Source organism: Pipistrellus kuhlii, unplaced genomic scaffold (genome assembly GCF_014108245.1).
Source record: "Pipistrellus kuhlii isolate mPipKuh1 unplaced genomic scaffold, mPipKuh1.p scaffold_m20_p_3, whole genome shotgun sequence".
NCBI classification, from domain to species: domain Eukaryota; kingdom Metazoa; phylum Chordata; class Mammalia; order Chiroptera; family Vespertilionidae; genus Pipistrellus; species Pipistrellus kuhlii.
In genome coordinates this window covers 105,690,997-105,712,059 of record NW_023425529.1, presented here as the reverse complement: position 1 = coordinate 105,712,059, position 21,063 = coordinate 105,690,997, and the positions used below count along the sequence as shown (strand labels likewise).

General features: G+C 39.5%; 1 protein-coding gene across 3 annotated transcripts in view; it reads left to right on the top strand.

The window, feature by feature from the left end:
• LOC118729614 (phosphatidylinositol 3,4,5-trisphosphate 3-phosphatase TPTE2-like) overlaps nt 1-20,432 on the top strand; it is a 54,965-nt gene extending 34,533 nt beyond the window's left edge. For 2 of the 3 annotated variants that reach the window (XM_045588633.1, XM_045588632.1), the window contains 5 exons: nt 6,906-7,011; nt 11,090-11,169; nt 15,306-15,401; nt 17,768-17,838; nt 20,283-20,432. In XM_045588633.1, the coding sequence (XP_045444589.1) occupies nt 6,906-7,011; nt 11,090-11,169; nt 15,306-15,401; nt 17,768-17,838; nt 20,283-20,430 (501 nt within the window). In that variant the 3' untranslated portion in view covers nt 20,431-20,432. Of the gene's footprint in view, nt 1-6,905; nt 7,012-11,077; nt 11,170-15,305; nt 15,402-17,767; nt 17,839-20,282 lie in introns of all 3 variants that reach the window. The other variant, XM_036457083.2, reaches the window with a different exon arrangement.
• The last annotated feature ends 631 nt before the right edge of the window (nt 20,433-21,063 follow it).

The following is a 21,063-nucleotide window of genomic DNA, read 5'->3' as shown; positions in this document are numbered from 1 at the left end:
TGTTCTTTTTAAAAAGAGGGTCTTCACCCAGCCGGTGTGGCTCAATAGTTGAGTGTTGAGGTCACGGTACGATTTCCAGTCAGGGTACATGCCTGGTTTGCGGGCTCTTACCACAGTATGGGAGATGCAGGAGGCAGTCAGTTAATGATTCTCTCTCATCATTAATGTTTGTCTCCCTCTCTTTCCTCTCTAAAACCAATTTTAAAAATTTTAAGTAAAATAAAATAAAAGGGGTCCTTTGGGGATTGATACCTATTATTTGGTCTCAGTTTAGACATCTCCTTTGGTGGTCAGGCAGCAGCACTTGGGTGCCCTATGAGAGGCCTTGATCCCTTCCAGAGGCTGAGAGCTGAACCACAGGCACTGCCTGAATTTTGCAAGCTTTGAATTCTCCCCAGAGCACATTGCTTCCCATTTTGTATTAGTTACTAGAGGCCCAGGGCACAAAATTTGTGTATGGGGGAAGGGGGTGTCCCTCAGCCCAGCCTGCACCCTCTCCAATCTGGGACTCCTTGAGAAATGTCTGACTGCCTGTTTAGGCCCGATTTCACCTAAATAGGAAATTGGACATCCCTCTCACAGTTGAGGACTGCTGGCTCCCAACTGCTCTCCTGCCTGCCTGATTTCCTCTAACTTCTTCTGCCTGCTAGCCTGATCACCCCTTAACCACTCCCCTGCCAATTTGATTGACACCTAACTGCACTCCCCTGCTAGCCTGATTGTCCCTACCTGTCCTCCCTTGCCAGCCTGATCATCCCAACTGCCCTCCCCTGCAGACCTGGTTGCCCCCAAATGCCGTCCCCTGCAGGCCTGGTCCACCCCAACTGCTCTCCCCTGCCACCCTGAATTCCCCTCCCCCAAAAACCAAAAAACTCTTCTTCCCTGCAGGCCTGGTTACCCGCAAGTCCCTCCTCCACTGGCCTGATCACCCCTAAATGCCCTCCCCTGCAGGCTTGATTGCCCCCAACTGCCCTCCCTTGCAGGCCTGGTCCCTCCCAACTGCCCTCTGCACCAGGCCTGGGTCTCTCCCAATTGCACTCTCCTGCAGGCCTGGTCCTCCCCAACTGTCTTCCCCTGCAGGCCTGATTGCCCCCAACTGCCCTTCCCTTGCAGGCTTGGTCCTTCCCAACTGCCCTCCCTGCTGGCTATCTTGTGACAGTCATCTTGTGTCCACATGAGGGTTACCATATTGTGTGTTGGAGTGACAATCAATTTGCATATTACTTTTTTATTAGATAGGATTATTTACAGAGTTCAGGAGTTGCTTCCCTTCCCAAAGAAGGAAGGTATCAGACTGCTGAAGACTAATTAAAGTCAGCAGCCATTTATTTCCCATAGAGAGGAATTGAGTCTTTCATAATCCCCCACTAGGGTAGTTCAACCCTTGCAGAATATCATGTATGTGAGTGTGAGTGTGTGTGTGTTTGTGGGGGGGGGGGGGCATGTATGAGACAGAGACAGAGAAAGAGATGGAGTAGGAGCTGTATTTTGAATGATAAAGAAAAGGGAAAATTAACATTTTTCAAAAACCTATTATATACCAGATACTATTATACATTATTATATTGCGCTTTTATTTGTATTATCTCATTTAATATTCAGATAACCCATGTAAAATATATGCTATTACCCCTTTTTCCTTTTAAAAGTATTTTATTATGGAAATTTTCAAACATAAAAAAGTTGAGCCAAAGCCGGTTTGGCTCAGTGGTAGAGCATCGGTCTGCGGACTGAAAGGTCCCAGGTTCGATTCCGGTCAAGGGCATGTACATTGGTTGCGGGCACATCCCTAGTAGGGGTTGTGCAAGAGGCAGCTGGTCGATGTTTCTCTCTCATCGACGTTTCTGGCTCTCTATCTATCTCCCTTCTTCTCTGTAAAAAATTAATAAAAATATATTAAAAAAAAAAGTTGAGGTAATTATATAATGAATCTTCTGATACTCATTACAGTACTTCAACAATCACTTGATTATGTGGCCAATCATGTTTTATCTATTTATCTACACTTAGACACACACACACACACACACACACACACACACACACACAAACACACTACTCTTTCTCTAAACTGGGATTATTTTGAAGGAAATCCCAGCCACCAGATATTATTCTCCCGAAAGAATGTTATTATGACAGCTACCATAAAAACTCTAAAAAACCTTTACAGAAAAAACCAAGATGGTGGCATAGGTAAGCACCTAACTGAAGCCTCACACAACAATTTCAATAAAATACAACTAAAATATAAAATGGACATTACCCAAAACTACAGGAAAGTTGACTGACGGGAAATTCTACAACTAGAAGGAAAGAGAAAACCAGAAGGAAAATCAGAGGAGCTGTAAAAGCCTAAGGTACGGAGACACGTTGAGAGCTCAGGGAGAGGACGGAGCCAGAGAGGAGGGGGAGGCTGAGTGCCTGGCTGGTGTTCCCTAGTGGGAAGGAGGTAAAAGCTCTGGACTGTGCTGAACTCCAGTTCCAACAGCACTGAACCCAGTTTTGGGCGAGACCCTGGGGACTCAGGCCCATACAGAGGGAGTCCGGGCTATAAGGTGGAAACTCAGGGAAACGGCGAAAGGCAGTCCCGGAAGCACGCACATTTCTCTCAGAGGACAGACTATTGACTGTGCTGTTGGATTGCCCTAACAGGAAGGAGACAAAAGCTCCAGACTATGCTGAGCCCCAGTTCCGACTGCACTGAACCCCAGTTCTAGACCAGATCCTGGGGATCCAGGCTCATACGGAGAGAGCCTGGGCTGTAAGGCAGAAACTCAGGGGAGCGGAGAAAAGCAGTCCCAGAGGCGCGCACATTGTGTGCAGAGGACGGACTGTTAACTGTGCCACTGGATTGCTCTAGCGGTAAGGAGACAAAAGCTCCAGACTGCTCTAAACCCCACTTCCAACCCCATTTCCAACTGAACTGAACCCAGTTCCAGGCTCATTGGGGGAGAGCCTAGACTGTTTGGTAGCAAGTGAAACTCGAGGGCACCTTTCTCTCAGAGGTGCTTGCAGTGAGTACTGAAGGATACCGAGGAACACTGAGACTCAGGAGCCTCATAGGGCTGAGCTGATGGAAGCCAAGGCTATAGGCTCCACCCTGAAACTCTGTCCCATCCAAGCTGAACACAGAGACTTTTAAGGCTACCAACTCAGGGAAGCTGTGAAAATACAGAGACAAGGAAACAGATCACAAAAGAAAGAAATGGAGGACAAAAAGCGACTGGATATAGAGTTCAAAACCACGCTTATAAGGTTGTTCAAGAATCTCCTAGAAAAGGCCAATAAAATAAATGAGACCTATGAGGATATAAAAAGGGATCAACTACAAATAAAGAATACATTGTCTGAAATAAAAAATATTATACAGAGTCCTAAAAACATAATGGAAGATTGCAAGAATCAAGTCAAAGATTTGGAACATAAAGAGCCAGAAGACACTCCTCCGCAGAAGCAAGAAGACAAGAGAATCCAGAAAGTTGAAGATAATGTAAAAAACCTCTGGGACAACTTCAAACAAACTAACATCAGAATAATGGGGGTCCCAGAAGAAGAGAGAGAGCAAGATACCGAAAACATACTGAAAGAAATAGTGACAGAAAACTTCCCCCACCTGGTGAAAGAATTAGACTTACAAGTCCAGGAAGCCTGCAGAACCCAAAACAAAAGGAATCCAAAGACACCAAGACACATCATAATTAAAATTCCAAGAGCAAAAGACAAAGAGAGAATATTCAAAGCAACAAGAGAAAAGCAGGTACTGTAGTCACCTATAAAGGCACACCCATATGATTGTCAGCTGATTTCTCAACGGAAATCATGCAGGCCAGAAGGGAATGGCAAGAAATATTCAAGGTGATGAATAACAAGAACCTACAGCCAAAAATACTCTACTCAGCAAAGCTATCACTCAGAATCGAAGGCCAGATAAAGAGCTTCACTAATAAAAAAAATAAAAAATAAAAAAAAGCTAAAGGAGTTCATCACTGCCAAACCTGAATTATATGAATTGCTGAAGGGGGTTCTTTGGGAAGAGGAAGAAAATAAAGATAAAAATTATGAAAGAAATGAGTTCATCATTTCTAAAGGAGTTCATCACTGCCAAACCAGAATTATATGAATTGCTGAAGGGGGTTCTTTAGGAAGAGGAAGAAAATAAAGATAAAAATTATGAATAACAAATATGTAACTATCAACAAGTGAATCTAAAAACCAAGGAAATTAAAAAACCTGATGAACAATATTAACTGTTGAATATAATAGAATCAGATGTATGGAAGGAGAGTGAACTGATGATTCTCAGGGAAAAGGGGAGTGGGAGGTGTGGGAAGAGACTGATCATAAACTGTGTACCTATGGATGAGGACAATGGGGGGTGGGGAAAGGGCAGAGGGTGGGGTGAGAACCTGGTGGAGGGGAGTAATGAGGGGGAAAAAATGAGGAATGTTTGTAATAATATGAACAATAAAGATTTATTTTAAAAAATTAAAATAAAATAAAAGAGTATTGCTATAGTCAAACTGAACAAAACAAAACACCTTACAACCATATATCAAAAATATGATAATAATATTTTAATAGCATCAAAGTTCTAGTTAAACTTTAAATTTCCATAATTACTTAAAATTTTTTTTAAAAAACTTAGTTTGTTTCCATCAGGATCCAAATAAGAGCCATATATTTCATTTGGTGGCTATGTCTCTAAGTCTGTTGTGGTTTCTATCTTTTCTACCTCTTTTTATTCCTTGTAATTTATTTTTTGCAGAAACTAGGACACTTATCCCATAGAGTTTACAACATTTTAGACTTGATTGGACCATGCTAAAGGTTTTACATTCATTATCTCATTTCATATTCTCAATAACTGTGAGAATATGAAATGATTCCCATTTCATATTCCCACCCTGATTCCCATTTTACAGGTGGGAACTTGAGGTTCAGGGAAAATAACTTTTAAACCAAGAATGCAAATCCAAATCTGTCAGACTCTGAAGCCAGTTATTTCCCATCCTGTGCACAGCTTCTCCTCTCTGTTGCCCCTCAAACCGAAGTGAGAACTGGTTGTGAATTCTTAAATAGAATGGATGTGGCTGTAAATTAAAGTTTTTCAGTGGTGAAGTGATGTGAGCTGAACACTGCAACTGCTAGTTCAGGGGGTAAGAACTCAGCCTTATCCCATGAAACTTTCTGCCATACCCAATAAAAAATAAAAAATAAAAAGATAGCTATAGGCCATACAAAAAGTAACACTTGAACTTACCGAAGCCAGTGCGGCTCCAATCATGCCATTTCCATGCTCAAAATTCATAATGGCTTCTGATTGCCAAAGGCAGCAAATATAAAAATTTTAACCTTGCCCCCAAGATCTATGATTTGATTTTTCAACCATTTCTTCCACTGTGTGTATTCACATGTCCCACACTCTTGCACATCTGGGCTGTATGCTGCTTCCCAGCCTGCCAGCACTTTACACCCACATGCCATTGCTCACATGGCCCCTTTTCCTGGAGTTCCTTTCCCTTCCCAGCCTGATAGTCTTTTCCTCTTTCAGTTCTTCTAGCCCTTTGTGTTTCTTTTAGAGGTTACTTTGCTTTGTATCGTTTTCTAGCTATTTGCACTGGTGAGTTCTCTACTCCTTTTGCCTAGAGCCCGTATCTTGCCATCTTTCCATCCTAGGAATCCATAAGTGCTTCATACAGTGTCTCCTCTGTTTAGAGCAAGTGCTTACTAAATACATGTTGGTGTGGTGCCAGGGAGTTGGCATGAACTCCTGCTGCAGGCCCCTGTGGTTTTAAGTGGTAGGAGAAGAGAGAGTGACAGCAAAGCAGCTTGAGGGCCATGCTTGGTTACAAGCCTTAAGCAAAAGGTAGCGAAGCTGGTGGCAGGAGCTAAGGGCCTGTTAGATATAACTCCTTCAGGGACTCTCCTTGTCCTTTCCTCCCCCATTTCTTCTGCAGTTGTGTACAGTTTCTCTAACTTTAGTCCAGAACCGGCACACCCTCGCTACACAGAGTCTCTTCTGATGCACTGGTTTAGCAATGCGGGGCCTCAGCTCAGGCTGAGAGCTGTGCTGGCAAAGCCCCAGGACAGAGTTCCTTCTGCGTGGGGTGGTGGTTCTCAGATGCCATCACATTCTGACCGCACACTGCTGGCCATTCCCTATGGACTACATTTCATCGGTCCCCGAGTTAAAGACTTGCACTAGCCCTTCTCTTTTCTGTCCCTTTCCGATGGAAAGGATGGCGGTTAATTTTATTAGCATTGCCCAATGGGTGGGGCAGAGCCGATAAATGTTTTCGTCCAGTTGATTCAGTACCAGAACTCTCCAAAAAAGAGTAAGCAGCCTGCCATAGGAGAAGGACTAGGCTAAGAGAATTCCCAGGGCTTCCTTGCAAAAACAAAATTGAAGTGGAAAGTGAAGAAATGCTAGCTGGCATAGACAAGGGAATACGTATCTGCCACTGGCCTGCGGAGGTCTTCCTCTTGCGTCTGTACACCTGCCCTCCCTTGTGCCGAGAAGGCTGCCCACCACCAAACCACAAACTCTCCATCAGCGTCGCCACAGCTAAGCCTCTGACCTCACACAGATTTGTTCTCATTTGTTTCATGCTCCAAATCCATAGTGGCTCCTTAATTGTTTCCTGCTGGATGCTGCTTTCTAGTTGGTTGTGGTTATCTGCTCTCTCAGCAGCACCTGGCTCCCTTCTTATTCCTCCACCACATTGTTTAAGGTAGATATTCAGTCTTGAGGCAACATCCATAAAAATGAAGTTATAGAGTAGCACCCAATCAATGTTCCCTTAGCTAATTAATCTACTTAAGTTCTGTGTAAAACAATCAGATATGCTGACTTTAGACTTTTCATCTCCACTTAAATTAAGATTTCTGTGTGTGTTTTTTTCCAGAATAGATATGTGAACTATTTTGCAGATGTGAAGAATATTTATAACTTGACTCTCCCTCCAAGAAAAATACTTACGATAAAAAAATTTGTTATTTATTCAATTAATGGTAAGTGCTTTAAATATTATTGGATAATTGGGCACTGTTCTTACTATTTGGGAGGATTTTGATCACATTTATATACAGAGAGAGAATCCCAACTCCGAGCTATTTTGGAAATCCTCACATATGGATCTCACCCCCACGTGAGGATCAGTGCTGTGGCCATATTACCAACCCTTACCTTTATGTTTCCCATCATCAGTTTGGGGTACCCGATCCCCTTCCCTTTTTCCTGTTCTCACTGATGCCCAGGGCAGACTTTTCACAGTGGGACCTCTGATTCAGAAGAGGAAGGCCCATTGTCCTAGAGAACATTTTTTCTCACTCTCACCCCTAGATTATGTTTTCTTGGCAGAGGCCTCCCTACACCATTTTCTTTTCACCTACCCCTTTCAGGGATCCTTTCTCTCTCATCACCCTGGTCTTTCTTCCTTTCCCCTCCCTCTTCCACCTATAGCTCTGTCACCTTCAACTCCATCAACATGTCTTAAACATCTGGTTTGCAAAAGAATTTTGTTGCCAGGAATTCTTTTTACAAATAACTACCAGGACCCATGCTAGTGCCTCGAGCCCCTGGGTGGAAGCAGAGGAGCGGAATGAGTACATAGAAAAAGAGCTGACGATAGTGTTGGGGGCAGGCAGAGGCTGGCCCAGTCCATCCTGGGGGTCAAGAAAAGCTTTCTGAGGTCAGCACTTAGGTCTTTGTTACCCGAATCTGCAGGAACACAGAAAGAGCTGGGAAAAACCCGGGCTCCGAGGGTGTCTTTCGGCCCCCTAGCCGTTACCAATTATTTATCATTATTACCAGGAATGAAAATCCTTATAAGCCTCAAAAGAGTTGACTAGATCCACCATCCCCCAAATAACCAGGGAAATTCATCAGATCATTCATCTCCGGGACTTTAGAAAGAAAAGAAAAGAAAAGAAAAGAAGAGAGGTGGAGAGAGGAACTGGCCTCGAGTCCCATGTCTTGAGGCCAGTTTCTCTCTCATTCAGTCACCCACCTGGCTTCTCTGCACAGCTTCCCCAGAGGAGCTGGGAAAGCAGGCTCAGTGTGGAAGGGATGTCATCAGGTCTGAGACTCACTCTCCCCTGCAGAGGTGCATCATCGGGCAAGGCTCCCAAATCCTTAAATTAAAGCAGCAGCCAGACTGGCCCACTAGGAGGGTGGAGAGCTGTGGTGCCAAGGAGTTGGCATCCACCCAGATGGCTTAGTGTTTAGTCTTCTGAGGAGTCACACAAAATAAGGATCTGAAAATATATATTTTTTAACATTTCATCCAATTATTCATAAATTTAAAAATCCTTAAAAATACATAAAACTGCATAGTCAGAAAATAAATTAAAATTGTTAGTTAAAATATAATATAGTTTTTTCAGCTTACGTGCATTAATCCCCCCCCCAACCACACATACACACACACACACACACACACACACACACACACACATCACCACCACTTCTTGTTGACAGTGAGGAATTTTAATGAATTACCACAAAGAGATTACATAGTTTTCTGACTTCTGAAAACAACTTCAACTCAGTAGCATTGCCTGTGGGGGACATTTTGGTCTAGATTTCCAAACAAGCATTGTTCTGCAGACAGTGAAACACAGCCTGTTGTGGCAGGATGCCTCCACTGTGTATAAATGAGCAATTGTTGGTGAGAAGGCCTTGTAGATGGCATTCCTCTTCAAAGGCCATCGTGACTGGGTCAAGGGGTGTGGGGGAGGTCTGTAGGGGAGCTGAATGGAACTCCAGCCCTTGCCAGACTCCCCAGGAAGAGCCAGGCGGTAGAAGATAGAGGACAGCAGTACCTTGCTCCATCTTTCTTCCCACTCTCAGTGGCTACCTGCAAATAGAGCTGGACTGCTTTATTCTGCAGTGAGGAAGGCAGCACAGTTGGCTGCTGGAGCAGCTACTTCCACTCAGAAATTTAATCCCAAATATAAAACCAACTTAGTGGCCTGAGAACCCTTGTGGTGCCTGAATGTATACTCAACCTCAACTTCCTCTTTGTTAACCATGGGAGCAAAAATATCTCTACAGAGCTCTGTGCGTATTAAACTATTCCAAACAGGCAAACCAGCATTTAGTCTAATGGAGTCGTAATGTATTTCTTTAATACGAAAACTAGGAATAGTGTCTCAAACTCCTAAGCTTCAAAATGTTTTTAATAAGATCTAGAATTTCATATGTTGCCTTAATCTGATTTTATATCTTAAGACTGTCACTTCTCTCTTAATATTTTGAATTTTACTTAAACTCTGTGGGACATTGTTTAGTAAAATGTACAGCACACACCTGGAGAACTGCAGAACTAACCCAAATTTATGAGTACTGCAGGTGAAAACTGGTGGAGAGTTTCACAAGTCTGGTTTCCTACTCTCAGGCTAACATACAATAGAGGATTTTAAAAGTCCTATTTGAGACCCCTCATGAAGACTTCCAGAGAGCATGTGTGGCCTCAGCGCTGGTCAGTACCGTTGGGTCTAGGCTTGCAGGGCCAACTTAGGAAGGCCTATGTGGTAAGTTAAAATTCTTGCTGTACCCAATTAAACAATCAGGTCAAACGCAATGACCTCGGCTCTCCTTTGGAATAAGAATAATCTTCCCTTGAGGTCCTTATGATCACACAGAAAGGTTGGGGAGAAAAAACTGTGAAAGACTTGGAAATGGGCAATATCTAGTGCACTTTCTGGGTGGTCTCCACCTCCCATGGTCTTGAAACTATTTTACAGCTGTGTAAGTTGTAACAACCTCATATTAATGCACAACAGTTACACATAGAAATGCAAATTAATTGTGCCCGGTGTAATGCAACTGACTATTGACCCATTTTGTGTCTGTATGTAGATTCATTTCATCCTTTCTTATCTGCTATAAATGTGCAATACTTTGAACTAGCCATATCATCATACTTATTAATGAATGTTGACATGTGTTTTAAAAATGGAAGGTGCAGGACAATTCTATAGTATGACACCAATTTCTATAAAACAAAAAGTGAAATAAATATGTGTTCATATTTGTGTGTGTCTGTATTGGTAAAAATGTGTGGGAGCATATATTTTTATACTTAATTATAGAAGCATAAAGCAAGACCGTGGCTATCTATTTGTGGGTGGAGAATTAACTAGATGTGGAGAGACCTAGTAACCTAGTAACTAGATGGGTGACAGACTTTTTACTTCATTGCTTTTTACCTTTAATTTTTAAATCATGTAATTATTTTTAAAATTTTTCATGTATTGTAATTTAAATTTTTAAATCAATGCCCTTTTCTTATCACGTGATAAATACTTGACTTAGTTTAAATCTGTATTTCCTGGGTTTTGGTAGGCATCATTAGAAAGAAGCTCTGCAGCTAGAATGGTACTGAGATTACTGAGGCAAAGAAACTGATTCCTGATGACAAGTTAATGATATGGTGTTGGTGGAAACAAAATGAAATGACAACAAAGCTAACATTATATAAAGTGAATAGTCAGGAATGATCGAGATATATTTGTTTTACTTCTGTACTTTTAGTTCTGTGCATATTTAAATAAAATATGCAGGTTGAGCAAAAGCAATAAAACTTGATTGGAGGCTTGAGGAAGTGCTAAAGGAAGTGGATCATTTGAATAGAAAAAAGGGACAAGAAACCATTTGTTTATAAATGCATGCTAAACACCACAGGAATCCTATATTTTGTGTATCTTATATTTTCAAAGAAACTGCTCTCTAGGAACTAAAGAAAGAGGAGTTTAGACTGTGATTAAGAAACATCATGATTTGAATTTTGAAGAAAGCAACACATTAGCAAGAAAGGTTATACATTACTTTCCCTAATTGCTTTTCTTCTAGAAAGACAAAGCTTAGAAGTTGAACTATGTCTTTTCTCCAGACTTAAAAAGTCAGCTTTAGGAGACAGCATTGGCTTGAAGCCTTGTCTTTCAGAGACAAAATTCATGCACCCAAATTATTTCATATTGATATATTGTTACCTGGGATTTCCTCTCTTTTTAATTCATAATGTTAATTGTTGAGACTTTTTGATCTTTACTCTAACTTTTTATTTTCATTCAGGTGTTGGAAAAGGCAACGGTGATGATCTAAAAGTGCAAATAATAATGCATCAAAAGATTGTCTTTTACTGTTCTGCTTCCAAAAACTGTAGGGTAAGAGAAAGCATGTGGACTGGGAAAGCACTGCTTAAATCCAATGTCAGATCAGTGTGTTGATTTCCCACAGCCCTCGCTCCCCACAAGCAGAGGCCATGATGCTTTTTGTTTCTATGCAACTTGGTGCCCCTGGGTTTGAATCCAATCTGAGTTAAATTAAACTCATTGTTCAGAGCATGTTCCAGAACATATTTTCAGCTCAGAGTGTTGCCTTGCTTTTCATTTTTGCACAATGCCAAGCATGTTTTCATGAATCTATCAGATTTTTAAATTCATATACCTGTTCTTATCTCTGGCCATTTTTAGCCATATCTTTTTTTCTTGGTCATTTTTATTCTGTAGCACTGACTCTGAACTTTTAGGCTGCATAACAATCACCTCAGAGCTTGTAAAGATGCAGATTCCTGGATTGTACACCAAAGTATGATTGAGGAAATCTGGAATGAGACCCAGGAATCTAGATTTAGCAATGTCTCACATGATTCTAACTCAGACATCTTGTGGGACTGCACTATGAGAAAAAAAAAAAAATGACATGTGAAAAGACCCAAAGCAATGGGACCTGGTAGTCAATTTTCATTTTTGCTGGGCACAGTGAACCTGACTGATGGTGCATGACAAGGTGGAGTTCATGAGCCGGCCCATTCCTCAGGAAGTCGGGGATGAAAACTGTGGAGGTCAGGGGGTGCTCAGTGTGTTGGGGGACTGATTTGGGGCAAGGACTCCACAGCAGCTGAGGGCCTCTCTTCTCTCGCTGGGGCTCATGGTCCAGGGGCTGTTACCTTGGAGGCCATATGGATCATAAGGCTCCCCACCCTGTAGCTGTAGCGAAATTTATTGTCAAAACAGGAAATGAGCTTGACAAAGTGAACATTGAGGGCAATGCCAGCCCCAGCAAAAATAAAAGGAGTGGTGGTCACTGTTAAAGTCAAAGGCCACACCGGGTCCGCGGTATCACCCTGGATGCGCTGAAGGGGCCCTCTGATGCCCGCTTCACTGCTTTGTTTGATGTCATCGCACTTAGCAGCTTTTTCCAGGTGGCAAGTCAGGTCAATATTTTTTTAAATGTTGAAAAAATACCTTAGACTACAGACCTTTTCTGAAGCAACAAGAAAGCCTCTTTCATGGATCTAAGAAATACAATCTTAGAAAACTCTCAGGCTTGTCTCTAGTTCCCCTCTTACCTCTCCAACACCATTTCTTTCCCTTCTTTTTGCCCCTCTCCCAACTGAGGGCTCTCATTCAGGCCTGATCCTCGGCTTTCTGTTGTTACCTCTGTACATACTCTATTCTTGGTTTTGCTCATCCATTTTTCTGCTTTAAACTATAATTTTTTTCTCTCATTCACACAACACAGCATGCACTGTGTGGTAGATATAGGAGCTACGGCATGGACGGTCTCTGCTACTGTAATTCAAACACATCATATCTCCTCAAGCAAGGGAAACAAAAGAAAAAATAAACAAACTGGACTACAACAAACTAAAAAGTTTTTGAACAGCAAAGGAAACCATTCACAAAATGAAAAGACAACCTACTGAGTGGGAGAACATATTTGCTGATATACCCAATAAGGGGTTACTATCCAAAATTTTATAAAGGACTTATACTAACACACAAAAAACAACAATCAAATTTAAAAATGGGCAAAGACCTGAATAGATATTTCTCCAGAGGATTTGCAGATAGCCAATAGACATATGAAAAGGTGGTCAATGTCACTAATCATCAGAGAAATGCAAATTAAAACCACAATGAGATATCACCTCATATATACCAGAATGGCTATCATCAATAAATTCATAAACAACAAGTGTTGGCAAGGATGTGGAGAAAGGGGAACCCTTGTGCCCGTTGGTGGGGGTGCAGATTGGTACAGCCACTGTGGAAAGCTTTATGGAGGTTCCTCAAATAATTAAAAGTGGAAGTGCCTTATGAACCAACAATTCCATTTCTGGAAATTTATCCAAAGAAACCCAAAATATTAATAATTCAAAAAGTATACACACCCCTATGTTATTGCAGCATTATTTACACTAGATAAGATCTGGAAACAGCCCAAGTGTCCATCAGTAGTGGTACATTTAAACAATGAAAGGCTACTTGGCTGTAAAAAAGGAATTCTTATCTTTTGGAGACAGCATGGATGATCATGGAGATTATCATGCTAAGTGGAATAAGCCAATGAGAGAAAGACAAGTACCTTATGCTTTCACTCATATGTGGAATCTAATGAACAAACTGAACTAATAAGCAAAGTAGAGACACACTCATGGATAGAGAGCAGGCTGATAGCTGTCAGGGAGAAAGGTGGTGGGATTGAGGAAAAAAGGAAAAAAGAGAGAGGAAAAACTCAAGGTCACAGACAACAGTGTGGTGATTGCCTGGGGAGGAATGGTTGGGGGCAGGTGCAGGAGAGTGTAGGGAGGATAAATGGTGATAGACAAAGACTTGACTTGGGGTGATGAACACACAATAAATAGTGTACGATAATGTGTTGCAGTGTGTGCACCTGGAACTTACATAATTTTTTAACCAGTGTCATGTCAATAAATTCAATAAAAACGAAAAAAGTATATTTATCAAATGAGTTTTTCTTCTGTTTCTGCAAATGGCACTAGCATTCTCTCATTCAGGCCTTCAAATTTGGTATTATCTTTGATCCTCTCTTTGCCTTGGCCCCCTAAATCCTGCTGATTATACCATTGAAATCTCTCTTCACTCACTTTCTGTTCCTATTGCCACTCCCTAGTCCATTTGCTCATGTAGTCATTTGCTCATGCCTTAATTTCTACTGGCATCTCCTTACCTTTCCCCTCCCTCCTTATACAGTGTGTGTATAGAGTCCTACAATTTGCATCCTGAAATACTGCTCTCATTGTGACAAGTTGAAGGTAGAGCAGAATACATATTGTGTGCCAATAGTCAAAGACAGTTAACATTTTTGTCTCAATGTTCTTATCTGTAAAATAAAGATCACATTCCAAGTATTGTGAGGATTGAATTGGTTAATATATGTGAAGCTTCTTTGTAAACTATAAATTACTAAGTAAATGTTATCTGCAATAATTATCAGGCCACTTTGTCACATAGTAATTGCCCCACATGCTCTTTAATAACTTCTTTCTTATTTTCCTGGCTCTTGAACTCTCAAGATATAACCCTATGATATTGAGATCATTTCCAGTAGTAACTTGGCCTGCACATCCCCTTTCAAGTAGCCTGGGACCCTCTGGTCCTTGGAACACAACTCTAATTTCTATTTCATGTTTTTGCAGGTCTTTTCTCCTCCTTCCCCTCCCCCCACCACCTCCCGTCTGAACTGGGTTCTCTTTTCAGATCTTTTCTTCATTTATACAAATCCTTCCATTCCCAACTCAAGTTCTGCCTCTTCAATGAAGCTTTCTCATTCTATACCTCCTGTTAACCTCTCCAAGCATGCAACAGCACGCTCAGTCTTCATCATACAGCTCAACACATAATTATATGCCATTCTACTATCATCCCTTATGTGTATAGCTCCCTGAATTTTCAACTGAGTCAGCACCTTCTTTTGTATTTTTCCAAGGCCTAACATAGACCTTTCTCATTGTGGGTGGCACTATTACACAAGGGTGGATCAATAACAAAGAAATACTTACTATAGCTTCAATGTTGTTCATTCCAAAGATTTGGCCTGTCTTTGGTGACTTCATCTAACAGTCTGCTATGACAAGGCCCATGATGCCATCAGCAAATAATATTTTTTAACAAAGCATGGCAGTTATGCTTTGCTTTTTTTAATGTGAATGTCAGCTTTAAAATTGAGTTTCTTAGTGTATTCCCAACATATGAAAACCAGGTGACACACAGACAATATTAATGTTTGCTTGGTGAAACTGTAATAGAAAATTGAATACTTTGCTTTTCAACAGTGCCCCACCATAACCCTCAATCATACTGGCTTTTTAAAAAGGTAAATCTTTATAGAAATAATGATTAACATTTATTTATTCATGTAGTTATAGGGCTATGAGACCAAGAGTACTTGGAAAATATAGGAAGCCTCAATAAGTAAACATGAACTTCCCTGTTATACTTTCTGTCTCATTATCAGCTATCTCATTATCTGAATTCCATGTGTTTATTCACAGATAGTTCATGATATTGAAAGAGATAGAGTAATAATTCATCTATGCAACTGTCCACTTCTGTATGATGATGTAAAAGTGAAATTTCTGTCTTCTTCAGTGAGTAATCAAGAAACAACCTATACTGTTATTCTTGTTTGGTCTTTTGAGTGATTCTGGTTTGGGATTTCCATTGCTTCAGATCCTAACAAGGGAGATAGATGATAGATTTCAACTCCTAACAAGGGAGGAAGAAAAAAACATATGTAATTTTAAAGTTTTGCTCATTTGTTTTTCTAATTTCTATATAATATGTTTATATTAGTTTTCACTTAAGTAACACAAAAACTAAGATGTAAAGAAGACAAAGGTATATTTTACTGCATAGCAATAGTCAATTTTTTAATATTTTATATATTTAAAACACATTGCTCTTCATAATTTATTAAATACTTTAAAGTGAAGATTTTACTTTCTTCTGAATTGTTATATAATATATTATAATAGTATTTTAATAAAATGTTTATTTTCTTAAAAATCCAATATTTACTTTATGAAAAATAAGAATTCTGCTGTCATTACTGTATCATGAGTGTTTAATTTATATTGACCAGTCATAAAATGTATGTCTGGGCATTACTTTGTATATAACACATTTCTAATCTTAATAGTTTCATTTTCCTGTAAAACCAACCAAGGCATCCAATAAGACAGTGTTTCCCAACCTTCTCTCATGATGAGAATCACCTGGTGGAGTTGTTAAAACACAGATTCCTGAATCCCAACTAAGAAGTGCTAAACTAGAATTTTTGAGAACATATAGGTAAAATTGCATACCTAACTTAGTGCTCTGTATATAAAATCTGTCTTAGAGCACTAGTTAAGTATACAATTTTACCTATATGTTCCCAAAAATTCTAGTTTAGCACTTCTTAGTTGGGATTCAGGAATCTGTGTTTTAACAACTCCACCAGGTGATTCTCATCATGAGAGAAGGTTGGGAAACACTGCAATAAGAAACTATGTCCATCAATTAAAAAGTTTTTTTGGTTAATCCTCAGCTGAGGATATTTTTTCCATTGATTTTTTTTTTTTTTTCTTTTAGAGAGAGTGGAAGGGAAGGAAGGACAGAGATGGCAGAGGGCGGGAGGAAAGGAGGTAGGGAGGGAGAGAGAGTGGAAAGGAGAGATGTCAATGTGAGAGAGACACATGATTGCCTTCAACACACACCCCAACTGGGAATGGAAATTGAACCTGCAACCCAGGTACATGCCTGATAGGGAATCAAACCTGCAAACCTTCAGTGCTCTGGCTGACACTCTAACCACTCGCCGCACCAGCCAGGGCTGTGTCTATTGACTTAAAACATATTTCCTATGTCCTTCTTTAGCCCCTGCTTTCTTCCTATTAGGGGAGTATCTACTAAGTATTGAAATGGTAAATGTGTTAAAGCCAGTGAACTGGATGGTTCCCATCTTGAATGGTTACCCCTTGAATAATGGAGCCAGTCTGAATTCTCTCTCAATCATTGGCCTCTGGTGAAGAGCAATGGCCCAGAGGATGCTAGTATTATCTGGCCTTTATGATTTTCAAGGGCCATGAAGTAAAAGCACTTTTAAAAAATTTAGGTGTTTCTATCATCATTAATAATGACAGTTAATTATATACTAGCTGCTCCTTGTAGGAATGGATGATATATTTGGGCATAAATGGGCATAAGTCCTTAATAGATTCTGTTTAGCACTATCTAAACCAGATAAAATGTATAAATACTATCATAGAAAAGATACATGCCTGGTCTATGTCGCTCAGTGGTTGAGCGTCAACCTAATAACCAGAAGGTCATGGTTTAATTCCCAGTCAGGGCAGATGCTCGGGTTGCTGGCTCAGTCTCCAGTGGGGGATGTGAAGAGGCAGCCGTTCAAAGATTCTCTCATCATTGATGTTTCTATCTCTCCCTCTCCCTTCTTCTCTGAAATCAATAAAAACATTTAAAAAAAGAAGAAAAGAGCCGAAACTGGTTTGGCTCAGTGGATAGAGCGTTGGCCTGCGGACTGAAGGGTGCTGGGTTTGATTCCGGTCAAGGGCATGTACATTGGTTGCGGGCACATCCCTGGTGTCGGGTGTGCAGGAGGCAGATGGTCAATGTTTCTCTCATCGATGTTTCTAGCTTTCTATCCCTCTCCCTTCCTCTCTGTAAAACGTCAATAAAATATATATATATATTTTAAATAAATAAATAAAATAAAAAGAAGAAAAGATACATTTTCTTGAAAATTTTGATAGAAACAGCAATCTCTGAAAGCCTTCCTCCCTTGGTGTCATGTAATAGACTTTTAACAGTGCACATTTAATGGCTGCAATTGTTTGATAAATATATAAATGAATAAAGGAAGGAATTTTAATCCCTTTTGGGTGATTAGTTTTTGGTATCACTTTTATTATGTAGAATAACCTTCTTTTTTTTTAAATCCATGTATTTTTAGGATCTTCCTAAATTCTATGACAACTGCCCCTTTTTATTTTGGTTCCACACATCCTTTATAGAAAATAACAGGTATGGTTTCTTATATAATCCAGTAGAAATAGCCTTATCTTCTATGTTTGTGTAAGGTGTAATGGCAAGTCTTTTGTTAATTGCCATAAACTCAGTTTACAGAAACCAAAAAATCCTCATCACCATTCCTCATTCACAAACTCACTTAATCTGGTTATTATAAAAATATGGCTATTCTTTCTTTATTTATTTTAACTATTTTTAGCATTTTTTATTGTTTAAAGTATTACGTATAGCAATACATATATCTCCTTTTCCCCCCCATTGACCTTCCCCCAGCCTCAAAAATATGGCTATTCTTTATTTATTTATTTATTTAAATTATTTTTAGCATTTTTTATTGTTTAAAGTATTACATATAGTAATACATATATCTCCTTTTTTCCCCCCATTGACCTTCCCCCAGCCTCAAAAATATGGCTATTCTTGGGATTTGCATTATCTTCAAGGCCATGCCATAGGACTGTGTTATCAGTTCAAACGTATTATCATCAGATCTTGAATGTGGTAATAAATCCAGCCATTTGAGTTTGCTCAGTAACTTAAATAGGACAGAACCTCAGTATATATTCATTTATTGATCATCAACCACCACCAAATTCTGTGCAAAAGTAAGGTGTCACCTGGTTGGGGGAGGGCACTAAGGGAGGGGTGGCTACAGCTAGTTTAAAAGTTAATTGGCACAGTTTTTTCTAGGGCAGAAGTCATAAGACATAGTGTCTATGAAGACAGCTAAAAAGAAACCAGTCATAGTGAGCTCTCTCTCTTTTCTGAAACACACCCAAGCCTCTTCTCCCTCTTTTGTCCCTCAGAGTGAGTATCTTCTCCCTTTTTCTTCTAAGCTCCAAGGGACCTTCTACTATTTCTGCAACTTTCTAAGTAAACTTTACCTTATAATTTTTTAAAATTCATTAATAGTCTGACATTTTGAAGTGATTTCTAATAACTAAATTGGGAACCACTTTTAAAAATGTATGTATTGATTTGAAGATTATTATTCCAAAGAAACTTCTACTACATCTGGAAACTCATTCCCAAGTCTAGAAACTCTCCACTTTAAATATTTGTTTCAAGGTGCTGAAACAAATTTAAGATTATTGGTTGTAGGAAGCCAATTTCAGCATGTCAGCAAGGCTGAATCACCTGGAAATTGCTGAAAGCATTTCTCCAAACCTGAAAAGGACAAATAAAATGATTTCTTGCTGCCAGACAGCTAAAGGCATTTCAATCTACACGTTATTGCCTCCTACTGGCCAAGCACCTGAACAGCTGTAGGCAGTTTTTCCTCAATCTGATAATGAATTCTGTATACCTAACCCTTCCCTTTGAAGTGTATATCTACCTTGCCTTAGGACAATTTGTATTAATAAAAAGCAAGGGGTCCTGAGACAAGGGAGAACTTAGTTCCTTTAGCTAAGTCTTCTCTGGCCTCCCAAATGCCTTCCAAAATTATGTTACATCTCTGGACTCTTATTTAATTTACACACCACATCTTCTCCAGATACCTGAAGCCTTCTAGATGCTGGATTAAGATCACCAGCATTAATTGGTATCACAATACCACCCAACACAACAGAAAAAAAATGTTTTTAAAAAAATCATGCAGGTGAGTTTTGAAGCAGTTGTGATTGTATTTGGCATGAGTTGATAGTTCTCATTACATAAACCTAGCCTGTTCTTCAAATCTGAACTGTATACTTGAGTCCAGCAAGGCAACAGGAAATTTGAACATCTAATCTACATACTTATAATGTATACACATTTAATGGATTTGGATAGAATGAATTTTAGATTGAAAAATTTTTTTACTAGTTTTTTCCCCCCCTGGATGTATACAAACGATAAACTTTAACTCACAACAGAGGCAAAGTAGATATCTGGGTGGAACTTCATTTGGTGGGACTCCTCAGAAGTGGTAATTGCTAATAAGAACACTTTTTTTCCTTTTTCTTTAAAAGACCATGTTCATATTGGAGAGTCAACCACAGTTAGATCACTTTCTTCCTCACTTTTACATGTTTCTAAAGATTTCTTCAACATTGAAATTTCCATGCTTCTTGGTAAAGCTGTTTTTATTAGTTATGAGATCGTTATCAGCTAAAATGCCAACTTAATCATTGAAAAGACACTCAGCATTTTATTCATGGTTTTAATACACACCTATTCTCTGTGGCTGATTTCTGTCACATAAAAATTTACTTTATTAAACCCAGATGTCTTTTATTCAACCCATACAAGGCAAAGTTAAAAGTGACATATTGTTACTCTGTGTTTGTTAGTGAAAATTAAGATATTTTGCATCTCCATAAGAGTGTGTGAGCATACAGAAAAGTGGACAGAGACTAATCGTGGCCAGCAAATCATTTTTTTAATGCCTGGAAAAGGGGTGCTTTAACTGGCTTTTCTATAAGCCCTAAAATGTAATTTTTTTTTTTCTATTCTAGGCTTTATCTTTCAAGAAGTGAATTGGATAATCCCCATAAGCCAAAAGCATGGAAAATTTATCGTCCAGAGTTTGCAGTTGAAACTTATTTTGATGACGTTAACTTGTACCTGATATCTGATTTAAGTGTACCTCTCCTTCTAGGATAGAATCATATTCTTCCCAGTCCCTGCTATGTATTTATATCTTCAAAACCCTCTTCCTTGCTGGTAAACTTATATTTACATATGTGTACATATGTTCTTGAGAATACTATTAAACTTATTAAATATATACAAGAGAAAATGTCAATGGCGATTTTATTTTCCTTTTTGAAGGAATATACTTCAAAGTTTTGAGATAAATTTGGAACACAATACACAGGAACATTAGTTATTGCTTTTAAAAACTTTAAATAAAACTTTCATATAAAAATAACTGAAATATTTAAAAATTGTGATTCCCCCTAATACTGTGAGTTTATTTCATTTACTTATATATTTTTGGACAAGTATTTTTTCCCTTTGTTTCACATTTATAATTTCAGATTAGAAGGTAATTTCTATTTTCTTCCTCCTCTTGATTTACAAACTAACAAATATCAGATTGACAGCAGAGACTCTTAAACCCAGAGACATGTTTACACAGCAGTCCCTCCCCCCAAACACAAGCTTTTCTCTTGCTCTCCAAGCACGCACAGAGCATGACGAGCTTCCTGTAGTCACACAGACACGAGGTGGAGGGAGAATCTTGGTCAACATGACGGATACAGAATCTTGGGGGACTCTGTGAAGGAAGGTCAC